At 41.5% G+C, this 24,281-nt stretch overlaps 1 protein-coding gene across 1 annotated transcript in view; it reads left to right on the forward strand.

Annotated features, from left to right (window-relative positions):
- SPAG16 (sperm associated antigen 16) overlaps positions 1–24,281 on the forward strand; it is a 381,187-nt gene that overhangs the window by 260,455 nt on the left and 96,451 nt on the right. Inside the window, exons 14-15 of the mRNA XM_032190097.1 lie at positions 10,161–10,226; positions 23,400–23,526. Of these exons, the coding sequence (XP_032045988.1) occupies positions 10,161–10,226; positions 23,400–23,526 (193 nt within the window). The remainder of the gene's footprint in view (positions 1–10,160; positions 10,227–23,399; positions 23,527–24,281) is intronic.

The raw sequence follows: 24,281 nt of genomic DNA on the forward strand, positions 1-24,281 counted from the left end.
GTTTGAAATGGAGGGGTCCAAGCTGACTTCTGCATTTTATTTCTACTCTGATTATTTATTTTTTATTCATTTTGTGTTAAAAGACTCATTACCTATTAGAGCAGAAGCTTTTTTTTTTTTTTTTTTTTTTTTTTTCCCTCAACCAACCCAGAGGTTGGCTGCTACAGGGTCCAGAGCACTGGCAATGCAATGAAGTAAAACGCAACGGCAAAGAAAAACAAAGAAGTGACCTTATACATTGTAAAACATTTAAAAACAGAAGCGTTGCATGCTCTCTCAATGTGGAAGCATTCAACAACAAATCAATATCTCCCAACAGTGAGTGCTTCTCTTGCATCATGGTAATCTCCGCAGCTCATCGCAGAGGCAGGAGAGCAGCCGTGCTGGGGAAGGGAAATCATTTTCACCTGGATGGTCTATCAGCCCCCACCCCCTTTCCCAGAACAATTTCATGTGTGCTCCGAGTATTTAACTTTTTCAGGGATCAAAATGCAGACAACTTGTTTTCTCCCGTGCTGCTTTGTATTCCTGGCTGGCTGCTCCTCCCATCATGCTGCCGAAGGCCGTCTTCTTCTCTTCTTTGCTCCACACCTGAATTTCCAGGGGCTCTGCCGTGGCTTCTCGGCGTAGCAGGGCTCCTGTTCCCAGGGCAGAGAAGGTAGGAAGAAAGAAGTCCCAGGCTCGGCTTCTGATTGACAGTGGGCTGTGTTAGAAACCAATCTATTCAATCACGGCGTTGAACAAGGGCAGATTTTCATCAAAAGAAGCTCCCAGAGGGGTTCTATACTTTGAAGGGAAATGCATTAATTAAAGCACTCTAAAAAATAGTGGGTGAAGAAACGCATAACATTTCTGCTAGATTTTATGCTACGCTGAGCACTTTTTTTTTTTTTTGACCTTCATCTCCAAACGGTAAATGGAAATGTGGTTTTGAAAGCCTTCGCATGTGCTGGTAGCACAACTTGATTGTTTCCTCTGCAGTTCCTCCGAGGAAAAAAAAAAAAAAAAAAAAAGCAGCAAAAATATGATCCCGTTACCAGATTTGCAGCTGAAGCTGCTTAGAGCCCAGGCAGACTAACATTAACAAATGATGATAATTAGGCTTGATTTGCATATTAAAATGGTCTTAATTAAACACTGATTCTGTAAACGTTTAAAGGCTGTAATCGATCTTTTGCAGGCTCTCTTGGTTATTTATATGATCTAATAAAGGCTAGAGGCTTTGTTAATGAGACCTCTATTTCCTAACTTGTATGTGTCAATGAGATTATTTCACCGACAATTACAGAGCAGGCTGCCCTTAATAACTCATGAAAAACGAAGGCTGCAACTCTTGTCTGGGGCTGCATACATGATGCCACTCCAAGGCTGCATACATGTGAGCCTGATGTTTGCTTTTATTTTTGTGTTATTGTTGTTATTATGCTGAGATAGGTGCCTCTGCTATTGGGAAAAAATCTTAGTCATAATACAGTTGGTCCCAGATATAGTCCTGGTGCTATGACAGGCTGAACTTCATGGGAAATATTTTTATAATTTAACATGTAGTCATACGTTTAGTATGTAACCATGCAGGTAATTTCATGAGAGATCTCTAGAAAGGCTTCCAGCAGTTGTCTTCTCTTCGGTGTATCTGTGGTCTCGTGCCATGCCTTGAGCTTCTTGGGGAAACAGTGCTAGGGCAGATGAAGAGCTCTCCCTTCTCAGATGCTTTTTCTCCTCAATAACCTTGTTAGCACCAGACAAAAACATTTTGGGAAAAGTGTTCGTATTGGTTTGGATATTTTTTTTTTTCTTATATTTTTTCCCCCAAATTTATTATTCTTTATCTTCTTCTTGTACATGAAAGGAACGTCGCACTATGTATTTATTTATAGGTTGTTTTGACATCTGCTTTGTCCTGGCATATTCCAAGTAAAGATTTTCTGCCTTCAGCCCTCTACGTGTTCTTTCTTGAAGGCGACAAAATTAGTTACGTACTCTGTCATCCTGTAAGTCCAGTCACCAGCTATTGTGCAGTACTGCTGGCTTAAAAAACACATTTATTCCTGTTTTATTTAAGTCATTAAGTTTATTGGGAAACATTAATAGGCTTAGCAATGCTAAACCAATTCAGTGTGTGATAAAACATACAAATTAAAGTAATTTTTCTGTGAAAGGATTAATGAGCTGTGTTGAGCAGGTGGGATTCTAAAAATCAGTGGTTTGCCTCATTCCTTTCCCAGTACGACTGAATACAGCTCTCCGATGGGAGCAGTGCCGTGCTGAGGGCCGTGCTGGTAATCCTTAAACCGAGAGTCAGCGAGGTGCTTCTAATGGGACTGTGCTGTATGGCAGGGGTCACAAGGACGCGTGTACGTGCCTTTCCGTCTGAGCGTAAGCCTGTTTGTTGGTGTAGGGCATTTCAGAGGCAATGAAACGCTGAATTTAGGGCAGGCTTTTTTCTAAGAAAGGTGTTGAATGTTGTCATTCTGCGAGTGAAACCAGAAGGCGTTTTGTCGTTTGCTTCAGGGGCACCCAGAGCTGTTTTGTTTTGTGATCAGTTGTCTTGATAGTGTGAGGTCATGGCACGCGTTATATCTATATTTTAGCATGTGATGTCTGTATTTTAGCTAAACAAGAGACTGAAAATATGGAATGTCCATGACATCTAAAGCATGCAAGTCTGAGACACAGTTTGACTATTACTAAACGTAATAAAAGGTTACCATCATAACATCATACGTCCAGCAAACTTATTAAAAAAATGACTATTAGGATTGCTACCTAGACCTTTCCTCTTTACTTTTTCTTTTCTTAGATGGGATCTAGTGCATACAGTATGCTGTAGTCCTAACAGCTGACTTTAACTTTCTCTCCTCTTTCACTGGTTCAAAATTTGAAATCTCAAGACCACTTTACAAAGTAACTTTTTTTTTTTTTCTTTCTCCTCCAAGTGATTTCTTTTTCCAATGAATAGCTTCTTCATTGTTGCTCACCTAACAGCCTGGCTCTCTGGCATCTCTCTCTGAGTGCTGTTGTTCCCGATGTGGTGGGTCATGGTCACAAAGCAATGCACTTTTCATCTCCATTCAGAACTTGGTTGCTTTGCAAAGACCCCTGCTTTGGGCATTAATCAACCCCTTCCAGCTGATTAATGAAAAATACAGGGACTGAAGGCTAGAAAAGAATTGCAGACGGGTTCTGTTAAGTTTGCCCTATTTCTGTTTCTTGTTTGGGGATTTTTCTCTGCACTTTGGCCATTTCAAGTTTGGGTGAGGAGCATTTGATGCATACCGACTGCCAGGACAAAATCCATGCTGTGAATGCACGAGGCTTACAGATTCGTTTATCCCAATAAAAGTAAACGTGAGAGGTGATAACTTTAGTCCTGGTGGCTCACTCAGGATTTGTACTGACTCTGTGACATGAAGAACTTCTCAGCCTTCAGCTGTATGAAGCTGTCCACAGCTGTCCCCAGATGAACTCCCACCACCTTCATAGTTCTTCTGCAGGCCAGGTGAAGTTTAATTCTGAACAGAGGGCAAGCGAGAACTTGCTGAGCAAGAAACTTAAATTTTAAATCCTCTACTTCTGCAGCTGGGAGGGAAAAAAGGGTTTCCCATGTAGCTCCCTTGCTTTTTCTTACACTTAACTAACTTACGTATTGCTGTTCTGCTTTCACGTCATTTCATGTTTAAAACCGACACCAAATTCTTTTGTATTTCTTTTCTGTGCTTTTCACTGCACTCAAAACTTACCTGTTTATGTTCCACCAGCAATTTCTGCTAGTTTGTAATTCACCTTTTTGATCCTTTTTTGGTTGAAACACCAGAGCTGGTGATATTCAGCGTTAGACAGTCGTACCAGGTTTCTGTCAGTCACACATTTCCCTCCTGAAAATGCTTGGTTTGTTTTCAGGGCTGTTGGAATGCAGAGTTAATTTCATGTAAACTTTAATTACGGTAGAAATGAGTCATATAATTCAGGGAGGGAGGGCGGCCTTGTTGTGCTCCGTGACATCTGCAGTTCTGAATGTCAGCATCCAGGATTTCCCTGGCCATCACTGCCGCGTGCTGCGGATCCTTCCCTCGCTGGAGCATTTCAGCTCCAGCAGTGACGTTGGACAGGAGGAATGCAATTACCGAATTTGGCTCCTCCGGTAATGACAGGGTGATGTATGCTCACCTGCCTTATGAATCCTTATTAAGATGCTGCAGCTTCTGTTACTGAAGCCACCTGCCAATATCAACCAAGGGAGTAATATGCAGGTCTACTTTTAGTGAAAGGATTTCAATATCTTTCAAGTTTTTTTTTTTTCCCCTATTTATTTTCTTTTAAGAGAAGGATGGGTCTGGCAAAGAGCCTTCTCCCTCCCCTGCCTGGATGCTGTCATGACGGTGCAGGTGGAGCCGTGCTCCCTTGTGGTCTCTCTAAGCAGAGATGACTTTTCTCTCTCTTCACAGAAGCAGGTGCAGGAAGGTATCTCCTTGCTCTAAACCTTTTTTCCTCCTTACACAGTTAGAAGACGGATGTCTCCTACAGGAGTTCAGTGAGGAGAGAATCCCACATGGTCGTGTCTGTTTAAATACTGCCTGTGGTTACGGGCTTCAGCAGGCTGCAGTTCAAAAATCCCAGTGTCAGGAGAAGACAAAGAGATAATTCGCTTTCATCTCAAGAACAAAGCTGAACAGAGAAGCCTTTTTCAACTTTTTAAATTCATGAAACATTTATCTTAAAGTCAGGTTATATTATGCTGGCAAGAATACCGTCTGTCAGCACTTCCACTATAAAATCCTGTTTTTAGTATTTGTTAGGAGAGCCTGAAAGGTTCCCTTTGAACAGATTTAGCATACAAGGTCTTGGCCTAGAAACATACTTCTCTTCCCAATTAAGAGAAATGAATGTAGCTGTGTTCAGCGCAAAATACATACTCACACTGCATTCAGGTGAAAGTTCAGATGCAGAAAAACACAAGGATTCAGGAGCGTCTCAGAGCTTTTCCTGTGTTTTCAGCAGCTGATGTTACTGCCTCAGGAGTGGAAGGAAGGCTGCTCGCGAGGAAAAGCCCAGCATCAGGGTTAGCTGGCAGGAGGAGCTCCCGGAGTACTGCCGACCTGCTCCTGATAGATGCTCTTTCTCAAGATTTTGTGATTCCCCGAATGAAAGTTGTTCTGCCAGTTCATGCATTTTAAAGACATTCAAAATTCTCTTTCATTTTTTAGGAAGACGTAGTGAATAACTTGAAAATTAAAAAAATAAAACTCGGGGCTATGTATGAGAGAGGGAGATCAGCGTAATAGCAGGCAGCTCAGCAGCTGAAGAGTTCAGACTGGTTTACGTACCTGCATCTCTGAACCCTTGTGTAGTAAAGCATGCAAATGACAGCCACAAGTTAATTCTTTTCTCCAAATACAGGATTACAAAACATTTGAGTAATACCCTGGCCTTACCCTTGGTCTAACATCAAGAAATAGTCTTCTCTGCATGATTTTCCCCACCAGGCTCAGTTCCAAGCTAGGAGAACAGAAGCGAAGTCTGTGCTGAAGGTTCCGTGTTTGAGCTAACACAGTAAAACCTGCGGTGACAGACGGTAAAATTGCTTTGCTCACTTGTTCACTGTACACATACCTTTTGTCGTGTGCTCACGAAGTCCTTCTCGGAGGAGCTGGGGGGTGGATGCTCTGTGCAGGATGCAGCAGGGTGCAGGAGTGAGACGTGGCCATGCTGGGCTGGAGAGAGGGACTTGCAGAGAGGAAATGTCCTGCAAAGGTAGAGGCCAAGTGTTGCTAGACTCTTCTCCAGATCTGGTGTTCATCTGCCATACCCAAGGGATGAATTTTCTGTCTTTGAAAGGTAGCCTTGTAGTGGGTCATGCTCTCATAAAGAGATCCAGATCGCTTTTGATGTTCTCAGTGCACCGACTTCAAGGCAACACATCGCAAAGTTCCCCTAAAAGCACGGACTGACTTCAGAGCCCATGTTTTGCTGGGCACATCAGACATTTACTGGAGGGCTGGCAAGTGCCTTGCTGGTGCAAAGCGTAGGTTAACCAAGCGCTGACCTGTGCAAAGGGCCTTACAGACAGACCGTGCCATGAACAAGGCCAGGATACGAACAGGAGTCATGCTTCTCGTTTCACACTTCACTGTAAAAAGAGAGGCCCTTGGCTGGGTTCATCAGGAGGGGCTGAGGGAAAGGTTAGAGCTTCCCCACTGAGTGCTGTGCTACCCTTAGCATATTGCCTGGGAAAGGTCGCGTCTGCTGGAGTGAGCTTCCGAAGCATTAGATTATTTGACTTTCTGGAAAACTTTTAGCTCTGTAAGATCAGAAGCTTCATTTCGGGTACTGTTACAAAATTAAAACCTTTCATGAAAAGCTGGATACCTTTGTGTTTGTTTTTATAGTAAAGCATATGATGCGACCAGTTCACTGCTGAGTGCTTCATGGTTTGAACATTTCTCTTAGCTCAGTCCTTCTAAATGAAAGCATTTCTTTGAGTTAATTTCTAAATGAACCAAGAAATTACAAATAAATCTTTTATCTGAACGCTATTTAGATAAAGCACATACTCAGATGTTCTTATCTAAAAGCTCCTATCATACCAACCTAATAAAGATAATTACCTATTGCTGACAGTGTATTACAGCTTGATCTAATGGATTTGTTATCTTGATTTTCGAATTGTGCAAATTAAGTCTGTTTGCATCAGGTTTTCATGTATAGTAGGGCATTCAAAACCCAGAAAATAAAAAAAAGGCAGATTATAAAAAACATGAGTAGTTCTTAAATGATGCTCAAAAGGTTTGGGGTATGTTTTGTTTTCTCCAGCAGAGCTTGAATTATGGCTTCTTAGGTTTTGTGTGTTTTTTTTTCTCCTTTTTTTTTTTTTTTTTTTTTTTTTTTGTTTTTTGTTAAACAGGTAATTAAAATAAGTATAGGAAGATTCAACATCTGTGTTGAATTAGTTAATGGTTCACCTTAATTCTACAGATGCAAAGAAGCTGTAGAATATAAATTATAATTGTCTTCAGCCTGACTTGCCCTGCCCTACTATTTGTATATCTATATGGACACAATAGGGTGGATTTACAAAAGAGTTTCACTATTGATTCGGAGCTCTCAGGCTTTTATCCTGTGAAAGTAAGAACAAAAAATCATTTGAATTTAGGTTCCATGTTTAATCACTGTGAGCGGGATTACTGCTCACAGCTCAACGGTTCTAAAGGTCAGCCTGCTTCTCTGCAATACTGGGTCACAGTTAAAAAAAAAAAAAATAAAAAGAAATGTGTTTTTTTTTCTCTATCTGAAGTCTCTTAGATAACTCCCATCCCAGGCAAGCAATTAATATCTGTGTTCAGTGGAAGCTGAGAGGTAGATAGGCTCCAAAGTATAATGCCGTGGTATTTCTAGCTGCTGATTCTAATGTTAATTTCTGGGTTTCAAAATGGAAAATTATGTGTGTTTGTGCATGTGTGAATAATCATTTAAAAAACAACAACAATGCAGAACCCTTCATATTTTGTTTTCTTTGAATGTTGCTATTATCTGTGTATTTTCTGCAGGAGAAGAATGTGTGGTTATTAATGTAATTGGGCTTAAGGAGTGAACAGAATGGAGATTTCCTCCATTAATATTTCAATCAAGACCTGATGACTCAGTTAATAATAATGTATTCTCCATAATTTACTGCCCTTTCCAACAGCCGGGGTGTTGTGTTCAAGGAGACTGGGTAGGCCCTGGAGGTTGGATGCAGGAGACGTGTGCCCTTCTGCAGCTGCACAGCTCGGCTCCTGGGGCTTGTTCCTCCTGGGGCAATGGGCAGTGAGACCTCGAAGCAAAGGAACCTCACTTTCGCTATCTGACAACACCTCCCCAGCACTAGTATTAGGACAAGCTCTTCCTTTTTCCCTTGTTTTTTTTCCTCGTGATGCATTCCCCAGGTGTTTGCCCTGCAATTCTTAAACCTTAAAGAAATGCGGTGACGTGGCTGGTGCATACGGCTGCCTTCTGGGTGACAAGGAGAGCCCCAGACCCATTTGTATGGTGCTCTACTGAAGTTTCCTTGAAGAACAGATGCTCAAGACTTCCCTTCCTTCTTCCCACCTGGCTCACTTCTACAGTGAATGAAGCGGGTGGCCTGACGTTGTTGGAGTAAATGACTTTATAATTAAAGTGTGAAAAGCAGAACGCAAATGCAAAAGGGGCGTGAGCATCTTCCTGCTGAGCTCTTGATGCTGAAGGCTCGGCACTGCCCGAACACAAGGTCTGATCCAGACAACATTGCTGCTGGCTTGTGCTGGGCCATTAGAGCAAAACAGTTTGTTTTTAACAGCGGTCCAGTTCGGGCTTTGTGGCATCTATATGCGCAAGTGCAGGGAAGTTCAGCTTCCCAGGTGGTGGTGAAGGAACCACTAGCTGTGCGTTGAATAAAAATAAAGTGGCGCTTTGGAAATTAAGTTTCAGCAATAGTATTGAAAAACACTTTACAGAACGGTTCCCTTTGTATGGCTTTTATTATTATTATTATTATTACTATTATTAAAATCCTTTTCAGGTGGTTTATACTGAGTTGACTGATAGAAGGGAAAACAAAATTCACATTCATTATGTGGCATGGCACCCATGTGCTTTTTTGTCTCTTTTGTTCGTGGTGGCATGCTTTTCTGTGTTTATGGGAAGGTTGCTGTGTATGTATTGGTATTTGAGAGTGTCTGAGAGCAAATATTATGCCCTGACGAGCAACAGCAGTTATTTTATAGGAGTTATTTTTTTACATGCAAAACATATGCTGACATTTGGGTTTTTCCATGAGCTGGGTGCACTAATATTGCTGCTGATTTTATGTACTTTAAATTTTTTATGGCTCGACTGTTCATATGTGCTTGGTTATAGTTGTCTCCAATTATGTTATCTTTATCAAGTTTAATTTATCTGTCAGTATCTTGGGAATTTTGTGTAATCAGATTTCTATTCCAGCAGCGAGTTCCTATTTGGATAATAATTATTCAACTGTTCTTTTTAGCAGGATATAATTGGCTTGGATTTATTATTTAGAAACCCCTTAAATAAACAAGTTTTGGGGCTTCTATTAGTTTTTTTCTTCAGCTTGTAAGCCTGTTGAAAACCATGAAGAACCAAAGCACTGCACTCTGGCAGTGCTTCTCTCCTGAAAGGACTTACAAGAATATACTGATAAAACGCTCTGATGATAAACATATAGGAGGTTTTGTCAAGGGAAAAGAGTGTTCAAGGATGTCACAGTAGGAAGGCTTGCAGTTTTTTGGGGATTGGCAAAATAGAAATGGAAGGAGGCTGATGGTATAGGCTGTAAAAGCATGACTGGTGTATGGATAGCCTACGTTACTGCTGCTCCTGAGAGACTGAGTCATGCTGGAACAGGCACAGAGCAGGCCTACCAGGAGGAGTGGAGGACTTTCAGGTTTGGCTTTTTCTTTCCCTTCTAGAAGAATGCAACAAATTTCAGTTCCAGTGTCAATAAAATGTTTTCTTACAGTGGAAACTGCAGGATATGATTACACTGATCAAAGCTGGATTTCACTCTTAATGGTGTTTTTGTTGCTGATACCCATTAAACCAGTGATCTTTATGGAAACAGAGAAGAGCAACTATTTCACTACTTCTGTCATGTTTTTAGCATGAGCTATCGCAGTTGGATGCCAGCTGCACTGGGAGAACAAGGCAGGTATCAGCGATGACATCTGACATATGTTCCTGCGCTGCGTGGGTCACTAACAACCTGATGTGGAAGATGACAAATGATAATTAATTTTGATTTCATGCTTGTGATTCCTCAGGGAAGACTTTAATGGTGTGTGTGGAGTATCAAGAACACATATACTGAATCACTGCCTTGAGCAAGAGCTCGGTCTTCTGGAAGCAGTGATTGCACCTCCTCATTCAGACCCTCTTGCTAGGTAGATGTCTGTTTTCACGACATTTGAATGCACCTTTTCCACTAGCTATACTGTGAAGATTACAGATCCTTCATAATTGTGAGAAATGTGTTCTTCTTCCAGCGACCAGGACCTGTTTTTTTTTACCACTCAAAGTGCCTTGCTTTGCCCACAGCCATAAAGTCAAGGTCTTTATATTTACAAGGCTGTAGAATGATTGATATCACTATAACTCAACTTGCTTTCTCTGTGTTTAATTCCTAGGGTCTTCATGTTCAAACGTTCTATGGTCACCTGCATTCCTGCAACCATGCTACGTTCAACGTGAAAGTAAGTTCTGCATAGCAATTTTTCGGTCTGCCTGTCTTTCAGATACCCCCACAGCTGAATTCAGCATTAGCATTACTTCTAGAGCAGTTTGATGTGGAGCTATACTCCTCCAGCCAGAGCACAGCCCCAGAGACTTAAAATAATGCTGTCCCCTCCTTGTGCCGAGCTCCGTTTACCTTTTGTCAGTGCAAGATACCTAAGCCATGCTCCTTTGTCATAGCCATTTAGTTACTTAAATGAAATTTGCTGTTAGTTTTTTTTCCTGGATAATTAATTTTATAGTTGTTGTCTAAAAAGGCTTATTCCAGTTGAGCTTGGTGGCAGGCTGTGATCTAAATGCCTGGTTGTAGGTGTAGGAGATCCTGGATATTCTCCTCTTATTGCAGTATCAGCTCCTGCTTTACCATCTGCTTATGTCAACCCTATACATCTGTAGGACAAACCCTAGAGCAGAAAGTGTGGGATGAGCTTTCTTCGAGCAGGGGGATAGGAATTCCCAAGGCATCTTACTTCTCTCTCTGCCACATGCATCTGTGTATTTGACAGGCACAGTCTGCCTCAGTATTTTGTAACATGATAGTGTAGAAAAAAAATATTTAACAGTAAGAAAAAAAATAGGGAAAGCTTTACTGTACCTGGCAATAATATAGCACTGTCTCTAACCTGAGTATTTACAAAGAGCCTCATACTCTAATGTGACCCGTAATGATTAACAGGAAGCTGAAAGGCTGTGTGCTGATAATCTTCCAGATAAGCATGTTATTTTGGTAAAGAATATTATAGTTGGCATTAAACTCTAGGCTGAAATCATTGGTTGACATTCTCAATGATTGAATTAGTAAAAATGGAAACATCCAGAGCAGCATTGATTAAACGGAGTGAGGAATATAATTTCGGGAGCTGTAATTGCAGTTACATGAATTAACTCTGTGTGTACGGGAAAACTGCTGAAAAAGCGAGGGAGTTGGTCCCAAGTTGCACAAGTTAGAGCTGTCACACTGGCTGCTAACGAAGCAAGTGCTGGGTTTCAACCAAAGGCAGCACCAAAGAAATGTTTTCTTTCCTTCTGTTGGTTGCCCACTACAAAAACTGAAATATTTCACCCCAACCAAGCTAAACAAGGTACTTGAGTGACAAGGCTTTTGTTAAAAGGTGTGTGTTTTATGAAGAAAGAAAAAGTTTTATAGAAGCAATAACATTCTCAACAATATTTTTATCAGGAAGATTTTGTGAGCATGGGATGTTTAGACAAAGGCGCAGCATCACTTCTGGAGCAGCCAACAGAACGCCCAGTGCTTGGACCTGGACAAAGCTTTGCAGCCAAGCAAAGATCTGTTGGAAAAATCTGGTTTCTTTAATCAGGCAGGAATGGCAAAACTAATTTCTGACAGAATCCTGCCTGGATCTTTTTTTTTAAAAAAAATAAATAAATATATCTTAATATCATGATGTCATGACTCCCAAAGCAGATCCCAGATGTCAGACATCCATCTGTGGGGTAGGGCTCTGGGGGTGCAGTGCTGTAATGGTGAAGCGTCCCAGAGATCCACTTCTTCTTCTGGCCAGGGTATAAATCAGTTTAAGTAGGCTCCTAAGTCCCTTCAGTGGGCTTGTGATAGTGGTGTCTGAGGCTGCTGGGGGCCCAAAGGAGTGCTGAAAGACCATGCAATTCTGATTACACAGTGTGCTCTGCGGAGAGCACGGGAACAAAGAACAGATTTTCCAGTTAGATCAGAGAGCTGCCCAGGCAGTGTCTCCAAAAACGAAGGGATATTTTAGAGTATTTTTAGTATTGTATGAGGGAAAAAAGAGAAAAATAATAATGCGTTTACACAAATTGAACAAGTTCTCATTAAACTCCCTGAAACAGATTAGGTGTGAATTATTTACTGTGCCACGCTTCTGAAACTGTAGTTAACAGATTTTTGCTAGGTGGGCAGTGTTTAAAGGCAGAGCTCTCACCAGTGTTCAGACTCTGTAATTAGGGACTTTTCTAAGGACCAGAAGTGCCACTTTGGCACTTGGAACACGCGGCCGTTTGTTGGTGGCTGTCTCGCTGGATGTGAGCCGTCCGGAGGATCTGCCTTGTGGTGACTGCTCGGGTGTTTGTTCTGCTGTGCTTGTGTCAGGACTTGAAAGGTATCATATTCACCAGTCCATAAACTGCAGTTTTCCATGTTGGTTCTGTGCCTGTTGAAAATTTGGGAAAATCTGACCTATATCCATACAGCTGTTTTGGAATTGAAGTGGTGTAGAAGAATTTATCTTTCCTCCTTAATGTTAGAGCACCTTTTACTCCTGTGCACTCATAACACAACTAACTTTGTAGAGAAAATTGGTTCAGCTATTTCTTTTTCACTGGGGGCTGAGCCTTTGAGTAGAAACATGTATGTGTGCTTGTAAGGATGTATTTTTTAGAGGCTACTGTGCATGCTCAAATTCTCTTCAAAGGCTATGAGTGCACTAAAGTCCTTATGTACCTTATGCGTGAGTACACCTTGCCTGGGAAACCAAAATTTCCCCAGATTGGATTTGTATTCAAACACAAGTACGATTATCGTTCACCTGTGTTCATCTGTATCTGCCACACTGTGTTTGTTTGATGTTTTCAGGTGAAAAAAAAATCATTACAGAGGTTACCAAGTTTCCTTAAAACAAGAAAATTTGGAATTACAGATTCTATTAGGAAAACTTGAAAGACTGTAAAAATATGCTTGATAGCAACTGCCCCATTTTACCCCCTCAAGCCAACATGCGAGCAGGGTTTAGCTCATTCTTCCATTGATTTACTGAAGGACAAATAATGTCAGACAGTTTTTAAACAAAAACAAAATTTCAATTTTGTTTACTTCTTCAGCAGTCCAGTTTGATGTCAGCTACCATTTAGCTCGGCCAATAATATTGATATTTGATGTCAGTTCTTATTCATTACTGCGCCCAAATGATGCAAAAGTCAGATCTTTCTGATGCTTCTATGGATGGCCAAATAAAGCCAGGGATGTCTGACTGCATCTCACAGACACAAACAAGAAAAGAACAGAATGCGAAATCAAAGACGTATCTGCTCTTATTGTTATTTATGTATTCAAAGTGCTCACCTCTTTGCATAAACTCAAAGCCAGTTACTTGCAAAGGTTACCTAGTAATATCAAACGTGTTCAATTATACATGCAAAGGGGCTAATGGGTTCTTCCTCTAGTTTATTTCTGTCTCCATGCATAAGAAATATAATTACAGAGCTGAATTACATTTTAAATAAAGATTTTGGAGTTATTAGTTAACCATTTTCAGCCCATTTAAAGCAGAGAAGTAAAATAATAATAATAAAAGACTATTCTGTCTGTGTCACGGTAGAGAACAGAATCTGCATCCAAATACTCCTTTCATTAGTTGGCAGAAAGTTCCTCACGATAATAGGAAAACTCAGAAAAATGTGCTAAAGTACATTCGCAGCCCATTCTCTGAAATATTCATGTTCCTCCCTATTTTTGGAAATGATTTTCCTGGAATGCTCTCTTCCTTGGCCAGGCATGCTATTTAATCACTTCCCATCATCTCTGATGCTATTGCTGTTCAGAGCCCTCCAGTTAGCAAGTTCATCCCTGCTTTATACCCGTCGTGTGTAGGCCAGCTAAGATGATCTGAAAGCACTCCAGAAGCCTTGGGTAGGTTCATCTTTACTTCGGATCACTGTAAACATTCTTGCTATCTGGCTCTGATACCAGAGGCTTAATGTAGAAGGCTGGATAAACAAGCCAGGATATCTCTCCCAAATCAGCTGGAAGTTACAAAAAGTCCTCCAGCTCTGTCTGAGCAGAAGCTCCCATGTTTATGCACTTATCTGACCGTGGGCAGGAGGCTAGAGAAATTCGTGATGCTTTGCTTTGAATGGAGGTGGATCTTCCAGGGTGCTGGAATTCTGTCTCCTATGAAAAAAAGGCAGAGTCTCCTAGCAAAGACACTTCAACGTGATTGAAAAAAATCCACACCTGATTTTTAAATGACATACCTTGAGAATGCACTTTGCCTGCCTCAGAAGGGCAGAGGTGAGCTCTGAGGGCAGTGCATTCTCTTTGCTCTCTTACCCAGGAAAGATATGGCTTCCTGGATTATTCTTGGAGCAATTTCACAGTTATAATTTGTTCTGAAAACAAGTTGCTTTCTGTTAGCCTCAAAGTTTGCTCAATCAAGGCCCATGTTGCATTAGGAAATGTGGAGTTAAGCAGCCTTTCCATTGCCCCCCAGGTAATTTTTATTGGTTTGAGATTTTAGACGCAGTCCTGTCAAGACCCCTAATGCTGAAAATAATCGCAGGTCGATGTAATTCTCTTTGTTTTGTTTGGAGCATTTGACACTTGGTGGTAAGAGGTGAGGTGAAAGCTCTTTCTGCCCCAGTTCTTTACCTCCCACCCCTGTCTCAGGGTTTATATCTTTCTTTGGTTCGCTGCGGGGCTGGCTTTGTGTTTGAAACCAGGGATCTCTTCTGCTGCTCTTTGGTGTCACCCTGCAGTCCTCTCAGTACATCACAAAGCATCCAGTAACGTTCACTGAAACAAAACATGCAGAAGCTGGGACTCAACCAGCTGTGCTTTCATTCCACCCTCCTGCTGACCGGACCCAGGGGGGTGTTTCAAAGCCACCAAGAAGCAGCAAGGAGAGCATCTCGCCTGAACACTGCTCAGCTCTGAAGAGCACTGCCTTGTGCCCTGTTCTTGCCTTGCCGGATAATTGAGCGCCTTATGGAGAAAAGGAGCCTAGTTTTTTTCTGGTAATGGTATTTGTAGAGACATCACTTTCAGCCTGCCCTGGCACCAGGCATTACCAGGTGTGTATCTGCCTGTCTGCATGTGTTCCTTTCAGGCCTCGCTGCCTATAAGATGTGTCCCATCCTCTTCGCTCCTTCCAGTCCCCTCCTTGCAGTACGAGCTGTTCTGTTCTGCGAGGTCTTGCAAAACATGTCACAAAGCAGTGTGTACCCCACACCCAGACAGCTGGACTTGCTTGGGGACAAGCCCTGTGTACCACAACCATGTACCACAACAGCCGTGAGCTCCAGGACCCCATAGGGATGGTGCAGGTGGAGGAACAGGGGGTAGAAAGCCAGCAGGGAGGGTTTCTCTGCTCAAGTCTGCCACAAAATTCATTTGTGCCATGCCTAATACTTGTTATTACAGGAGCAAGGCAATTGATCTGTTAACTTTGCACTTCTCTGCTAAGTAAATACACGTTTACTCAAACTTCTGACTATATTTCTAAACACTATGAAATATTCCCTGAACATTTTAAATCTGGAATTTTTAAAAACTGATTACTTCCCTTCAGGGGTATATAGCATACCTAGCCCCTTGTAATTTCATATTTTCATATTTTGGATATTAAAAGCTTTGTCTCTTCATGATTAAAAAAAAAAAAAAAAGGATGATGCACAGACATTTGGATTTTAGAAAACTCTGATGTTTAAAGCAGGAAGTGTGGCATTGTTTTTAAATAGTTTTGACTTAATTTGGTTTTGAGGAACCTAAAAACAAAACAAACCAACCTGTGTGCTTTAGGTCAGACTGGTCCTTAAAAAAAAAGCTCCTCAGGAGAAGCTGCTATTTAAGACAGTACAGTATTTTCTCTTATGTTTTCAGACTTTATCTTTACAAATACGCTGTTTTGTCCACTTGCTTGTGAGCATAATTGAAAGAAAAGGAGATTATCTCCTTTAATGTGATTTTGTTTGCTGAATTCTGTGTTCTGCAGTGAATGTGACCCTGCGCATATACAATCCACAGAGCAAACGCTGCTTAGCATGCAAAACTGCGAGCAGCATGGGAGATTTGCCCTTCTTCCTTAGAGGAGAAGTATTAATTTGTATATCCCAAGTTGCAATGGCAGGAATAAAAATTTTTAGAAATTACATCTCCTGGCCCAGGCCCAGCACCACAACTTCCATGTGCCAGGTTTACACTGTGGGTCCCAGGCTCCGGCATAATTCATTTTTCATTTGAATTGCTGTTTTTTAAAGCTGTCATTTTGCAAAATAAACAAAACCAGAATACCAAGATCCATCCAGGCTTTTGAAAATCCGATTTCCCACCTGAATTACAGTCAAACTTGCCTCCATACGTGATATTTCACAAGTAACGATGCTCCAAAGCACATGAGCAAGCAGGCTGCCATCCCCGCACTCCATCCCGTAGCTTCCTCATGCAAGGGTAGTTTTCCCAATAAATGGTGAGATGGAAGCAGAAGGCTACTGGCAGGATGGGTTTGGCTGCATGCAGAGAGGTAAGAGCCCTTCCAACACAAAGCGTGTCAGTGCAAAGTTAACTCTTCAGAATGGTTGAAAGGAAATTTATTTTGGAGGAGTAGGTTTAGTTCAGATCAGTGGTTTGTGTTTGGAAGGGGTCTCGTCAGCGTCTTCCCAGTTCGCATCAAATGGCCAAAGGGAAGCAGGGTGCTTCAAGTGAGGCTGTGAGCATGGCTGCGTAGTGCGCAGCTTTACGGCACCAAAGTTGGATTTTAAATGATTTTATGCAAGAATGAAAGTTGGGCCAAAAATGGACAAGCCTCTCTGTTACGAAGATGCAATTAGTCTCTAGTTGAATAAATATCACTGTGAGGAGGTACTTGAATATCAGAATGATTTAATCTGAAAATAATTGAGAATGCAAAGCTGAAATCCATCAGGGAGAGGCATGCAGATTGTTCTATTTTGATATTTCGCTGATTTTTTTGGTGAGGAAATTATTGAAATAATGGGGTGAAGTTTGTTGAACTGATCATTCTTTTGCCTGAAATACTTTGAAACTGGAAGAAACGTTCATACACTTATCAGAACACAGAGTTGGGTGAGCTTCTGTCGATACATTTTATGTATTGTTGATATTTCTTCTTTATGCATTTAGTTTCCCTTAAAAAAAGCCCAAAGACAAAATAGTTGCATATTAAGTTGAACTTTTTTTTTTTACACATTTCTTTGATAATTTGCTGAAAAAAAATGTATGCAGTTTACTCACACTTAATTTTTCAGACCCGATGTCCTACAATTTCAGCAACAGCTCTGTTGGCACTACCAGGAATTTATGCATTTTTGCAGTCACGCGTCACATCTCTATATTAACGTTATTACAGGGAACACTACCCAGTTTTTGAAAATTAACTCATACTTGAGCAACAGTAAAATCTCTGGACAAGAATGTGGCATACCTCCGGAATTTGCTGTGCATATTGCTCTGGGAGCATCTAATCAGGTAATGATGTCACCTAGCTTCAGTTTAGTCATGGTAGCACTCAAAATACTGAGAAAAGCCAGTAATGGCAATTATCATTCATGCCTTCCTCTCACTGCACAGCTCCCAGAATTCAAAGGCACTTCTTTGATGGTTAAAAAGGAAAAACAAAATTGATTATTTTAAACCTCTCTGCAAAAGATATTGCTCTCTTTGCAGTACTGTTTCAAGTGCAATGTCAACTATGGCTAGCAGTAACTCTGCAGGGAGTGCAGTGATCTTGGGTTTCATATGTAAATTTATGCAAAGGGTTTCTGCAAGCCTAGCATGTGTTGTTCTCCTCAAACACCACAAGGCACTTCTTCCTACTTGATGTGGCAAAGGGAAGAGAGATTCCCTCTGTTTCACACAGCAAGGGGAAAGCCTGCGGAGTGCATGTAAACAAGCAAGAGACCCATGATCTGTCATTATTTTTAAAGTTGGTAGAGCTGGAAATTTGGCTGCAACAAAGTTCTGCCACCTTCTTTGATTATTTTCAATGGAGCTACGTCTTTTTAGGACACAGGGGGGTGCTCTTTATGGGTCTCCATATGGTCTGAAAGGATAAAATTAATCTAAAAATAATGGCATTTTGGGATATTCCTCACCTTGTCTCAAAATCATCACTGAGAAAAAGGGGAAAAATGAAAATTTTCTGTCGTGATGTCTTTAAGCTTCTTAGTATGCTGTGGCCCACACACCTGTTGATTTATCAGCAGCGACTCTCATCCACATCCTTCCTCCAGCTCCCCATATGTTTGCTTTTCCTCCACTTCTAACAGCAGTAGACTTCTGGTCACAGACCATGCCAAGCAAACACATCTATGAGCCTCTTTACCCTTCCATGATAGATTTCCCTTCTGCTCCTGAGCCCTGCCTGGCTGTTCCTGTGCAGGGTTGCTGGCATTAACAGTGCTCACCCCTGGGTCAGGGCTTCCCCACGTGCCTCTCTGCTCAGAGGATAAAGGACAGCCATCTCCTCCTAGGTAGTGGGGTAGGTTCTGATATCGCTCTTTAAGTGGGATGAAGACAGAGCTTGGAGCAGATTCTTGTGGTTTTGAATCGGTAATGTTTTTCTAATAATAGATATTGCATTGCCTGCTTGGTCCGATGCTTGTAGTGCGCGTCGAGGTGGATGTGAGAGGGAGGCTGCACTTGCCCCAGGGTGTGCACAGTCAGCCCGCTCTCAAAACCTACACATCAGATCATAACGCTGAGGGATTGTAATAGATCAGTAATCACAGTAAGTTCAGCAAAAATAGCCAAGCACATTCTTACAGCGAGTTGTAGCAATTTTAGCAGTCAACCAGACAGTGCAAAATTAGGAGTTGTTCATTGACATCTGCTAATGAAGTTGGAGGGAACCAACCGTGAAGCTCAGAGGGACGAGGCTCTCTGCATCTATGTCTTGGATTCCCCTCGCCTCCAGAAGAGCTCATCTCACCAGCTGATGTCTATTAAAAGCTTTAAAAAAAGCCACAAGAAGGGAGAACCAGACCCTAGTTGCTGGTGCTCTAGATGTTTATCTTCTTTAGTTGCCTTAAGACATGAATGGTCTTTGATTGCTTTGATCGTGATGCAAAGTTGGAACTGCAAAAGGAAAAAGCGAGTAAAAAAGCAGATGGGAAAACTGATGCTGCCTATAAATAAACCTTAATCACCTTTTTCCCCCCACTCTTGGTGAAAATAATTATTAAAGATGTGCCACTGCACTTTCAAAGTGGCAATCCATGTAGCTCTGTAGTTTTGCCAGGCTAAGTAATCCCATTTCTTTCTCAGAAGATGCTATTTTCATTTGAAACCAGGGTGATTTAAGCCTGATACTTCAAAAATGGGTGGTGATTGATTAGTCATCAGCCTAATAATGGAACACATCTGCATTTTTTTTTTCCCATCTGTATCATATTTTGCATAATTCATTTGGCTTAATTGGACATTAAAGCCTTTTCCTTATTAAAACTGCAGCAGACTCACCCGCCCCTGCTTGGCTTCTCTGGGATTCCTCTGCCCCTGCTCGCTTCTGCTCAGAAAGCCCCGTTCCAGCCTGTGGGATGGGAGGGCTCGGTGTGGGACTCTGTCAGACATGTGTGCCCCTTCTTATTTTTTTTGGAGCAGAGTTCATTTTTGCACTGCAGCAAGGCCTCTTCTATCCATGCTTCACATCTGCAGGACCGGCTCCTTTTGCTTAGCTCAAAGACATAACGAGCTCGTTGGGATGGTATCAGGCACAGCAGGGCCCAACAAGTTCTCAAACCAACAAAGCAAGGTGCTTGTTCGCTCACCGTTCCTCCCAAAATACTCAGGAAAGCCCATGAAACAGCTACTGACCTGCCTTCAGAGTGATACTTGGAGAATACTCCTGGGAGGCATTTACTGTAGTCTACGTTAGGTAAAAGCACTTGTTGCAGCTCACGTCTTACTGATCTGTAGTCATTTCAGGAAGTGAAACTAAATTGTACCTGGCCATTAGTCCCACTTTGTCTCTATTGTCCCAATTGTACCCTGGTGATTACTCTAGGTAATAATATTCACTAGAAAAATGTATATTAAGAAAAAAAAAAGATGGAAAAAGGACTTTAAAAATTTCATGGAAATGATATAAATCATTTCTGATCAGCAGATATCATCTTGTGGTTACACATAGATGTTTTACCATGGGTTGTGAGTGCCATATGAGATTGGGGTTCTGCTGTACGAACCCCTTTTGTCAGAGGTCTGCAGCACAAAGCTGGGCACCGAGTGGGCAGGGAAGGAGTCAGGAGGTGGAGCTGTGAAGGCAAAGTCCCGTGGAGCCTGGAAGAGAACCAGGCTTTGAATCCAGACTAATTGAATCCTTGTGTAAATTCTTTAATTACTTAGCATGCACACGCACAGAAGTACCAGCTGGATTATGTAGGCTAGGAGGAAACTCCTACCAGTTTTATGAATGGCCCGACATGCTCTTTGATTAGGGAAAGTAGCAGAACTGAGCTTTGGCTGCTACAGTGTAAAACATAGTGTAAATTAAAATCAGTACAATGTAAATCTGCTCTTACACATCTCCTCCTTGGATCTCATTGTCTCCTTCTTTTACATGTCAGAAAATCATCCAGCCCTGCTGGTCCAGCTAGCTGTTCAGTTAAATGTATCATTAAAAAGACATCTAAAAAAGATGTTAGTGCGGCAAGAAGCAAAATGAAGGATGCGAAGAGCAAGGCAGAGGGCTCTGCCGTGAATAACTAAATAATAACTGCAAAAGGATTGAAAAAGCCAGAAGCTCGTGCAAGAATTCAAAGGGATTCCACTTTAAAGCTTTTGAAAATGGCCCCTGGCTGGGGCAAATGAGTTCATTTAGCTGTGACTTAGCCCTTTGTTCTTCTCTGAGTGGCATGTAGCTTCAAATTGTCCTTAAGCTTGATTACATTCCTGGTTTATTTGCTCCTATTGAGAAGCTGTTATCCCACATCTCCAGCTCACTTGATTTAGAGAAGGTATGTGATAGAGATGGCATCAAGAAGTGATATGTAATAGCCGGCTCATTAACAAAATCCTGGCGGTATGCTTTTAGTGCAGCAGCTGCCTAGGTAGCAACAGTAATTGATGCATTTGTTAATAAGCTTGTGGGCAGAGTATGCTGAGGCTGATAAAATACCTGTTGGCATGTGCTTTGTGTTACCACCAGAGCCCTGCGCTTTCTCAACTCTTTGCAGATGAGCTCTGCTGCCTTTTCATGCGGGTCATGCAAAATGTGCTGCTGAACGTTGCGTTTTATGCACAGTGTGTTTATACCAGGCATCTGGGAGGAAAACGATGGAAAGTCTGCAGACTTCTGACAGCAAGAGCTGGTTGATCGTGCTACTAGGATGGATCACAAACCCCTGGGAGCAGGACCATCTTCTCCAGATGGCTGCCAAGCCATGTTTCTCTGTTCAAGTGGTGTGTGCAAGGATCATGGGGGCTACTTCCTTCTGGTGTGTCCACAAATTGCCTCCAAAAAAAAAAATAACAGGTTAGGGTGGTTCAAGGTATCTGGTACCTATGACAGGTTTGATCTTGAGTAAAAATCAGGAGACAATAAACGTGGCAGAGAATAGGATCACAAGATTGAAAGAGGATGGGTCTTCTCTTGTGGTTGCCAGCTCCTGTGGCAGAAATTAATTCTCAGAAGGAAGACCCAGTACTAAAAGGTTGTTTGCCTCGTAATGAGGCAGCTAGTAATGATCTCTCATTCAAAGTCAGTGGGAAAGCCAAGGTCAGCTCTACCATTTGGGGACCGTCTCTGATCAATATTTGCAGTTTCTTTTTCAGTGAAGCGTTCTTGGTGCTGTTAGGATCTATTAGCTGGATCATGCTAACACTTGAGAGAGAAATGTATCCAAAATCCATTGACACGAATGCCGCTGACGTAAGGAGGAGTCGCAGAGCACCCACTGGGGGGTCTGCTGTACCTGTGCTGCCTGGGTTTGTGCAGTCGTGTCCAGATGGGCCCTCAGCTGAGCTCACTTGGAGCTGTTAAGCTACCAAAGCTGCAGCTAAAGAGCATTTGTGGCAGTGAACTAGGTATGTCTGACATCTCCAAAACAAGTCTGAAAACATATTCTAAAGCCAAAATATACGTGTAATAGTGTTATTTATCAAATTGCCTGTTTTGAAAAAGGGTGGGGATGAGAGAAGGAAGAAACTAAGCTGCTCAGCCCAGAAAATAGAGTCTGAGAGAGTCTGTGAAATGCGTCAGGGACGGGGAAGCATCCATGGTGATGCTTTTTATTTTTCTGACTCAAAATTTGCTTTGTTGAGATCCAATTCAAACCCTGCTGTAATTCAGAGTGTATCTGTTGCTTTTGTTTGTTTTGTTTCCTGCTCGGCCTGCTTGACCTTGTCATTTGTATAGGCTGAGTGGGTGAAATGAAAGCGAATTAAGCAGGTCCAGCTGAACAGACAGTTAAACAAATAGGTTCTCCATAACATGGTGTTGGTTTGGTCACCGAGCTTTCCTGCAAAACAGCGAGTGCTGAGAGCTTATTCATCGCCAGCTGAATGAATTCTCCAAGCAATGATTGCTTTGTTTCTGTGTATTACTCTCTATTAGTCTCTGTAACAAGCTAGAATGGAGTTTAGACAATTTAGGTCTCCTCCAAATGGACCTAAAGATTTCATTAAACTTACACCGTGATAGTATTTTGTCGGCCATTACTTTCTGCTTGAGAAGGCAGTGGATATTTTCAGATCTTAATTCCCGTATTTGCTAGATGACCCCGCACATTTTCTTGCATGCATTATTTACATGAAAGAAATAAAAATTAACTGAATACAACAAAAGTCACAGATGCAGCACTTTGCTGGTGTTTCACCTGATTCTCAGTTCTGTATCATTGCGATTCTCCTTCAAAACAATATCTGTTAATCTATTCTCGCACCGTTGCACAAATAGGAAAAAACTTTGATGACTCTGAACATACACCAGTTGAGCTGGTTTGGGGATTTGGTATTTTAAATCTTTATATTGGAGGTTTAAATAAAATGTAGATCTTTTTATATGGGTAGCTAGAGGTTTCTTTCTGTTATGGTTAGGAATTAGCCAACCAAAAAGACGTTTGGGCATCCTTTACCCAACCTTCTTTGATTTTTGCATTTGTTCCTATGCTGCATAATCAAAGTTTTTCTGTCACTTTTTTTTTTTTTTTTTAATTTTCATTTTTTAATCATTATTGAGGAGCAGCATGGGAGTGTTTTCTTCAGAAGTCCTATAGCAGTGTTGGTATTTAAGTCAATGTAGTGCTCAAGAGATCGTGATAACCTAACAAATAATAACTTACATTTACTTAAATACATACAGTCACTATATCTAGCATCCACGGGTATCCAGCCCTGTTTCACATGCTTTCTTCTTTTCAAAAATACAAGAGTGATGCCTTGGTTTTGTCTCCACCATCACCAGGGTGATATGATCGCTTCCTGTGACTCCCGCGGTGTGCTGAAGCTCTGGGACATTCGGCAGTCAGTCCCCATCATGTCCGTGGATGCTGGCCCCCGTCCTGCCAACCAAGCTGCCTTTGATTACTCTGGTAGGAACCTTTACCAACTATTTTTTTATGTAAGACTTATTTTACGTTGAAATCTGCAGTTCTGGAGCCAGATAGCATGTGTGACACAACACAGATGTGTTCATTCAAAAGACAAGATGCCCAATAGTACCAACTGGCGGTCGATGCACGTGTTTTCTGGACAGGATCGGCAGTTTGGCCTAATGTTCTGTTTATAGAAAAGGCAAAATGTGCAATAAAAAGAAGTGCAATTGCAAAATTATTACATAAAACACAAATTCTCACCGAAAACTTAGCAAGATTTCCTCTGTTCTAGTCACATGTATTCTCCAGTACTGTCTGTTCTTTTTATTTGCTAATTCTACAGTTGCATTTCATAACCACCTTACTAAGTCCTCTTATAATTGCCTCAGAACTTGATTGTGTTGACAGGAGTGCTTACTGTGCACAAAGTATTGAAATAACCAGTTATTTTTCATCATCAACCTTGTATTACTGTGTCAGCAGTACTCTGAATGAAGGTGCATTTTCGTTTAAAGAGGGGCTGTTGTAAAATATATTTTTTTGTTGTTTAAAAATATTATTAATCCTCAATTCCAAAGCACGGACAGGCATTTACATTGCAGCATGGAATTTGATCTTCACTCAGAAAGTCATTCTTACTCAAAGGTAGGATAATATGATATGACGTGGTATAATGGTATAGAATGTAATATATTATTTATTTTTTTTTATTGGAAAAAATGCATGCATTTGTGTTTTATGCATAAAATGTT

Source organism: Aythya fuligula, chromosome 6, assembly GCF_009819795.1.
Source record: "Aythya fuligula isolate bAytFul2 chromosome 6, bAytFul2.pri, whole genome shotgun sequence".
In the NCBI taxonomy this organism is placed as follows: Eukaryota; Metazoa; Chordata; class Aves; order Anseriformes; family Anatidae; genus Aythya; species Aythya fuligula.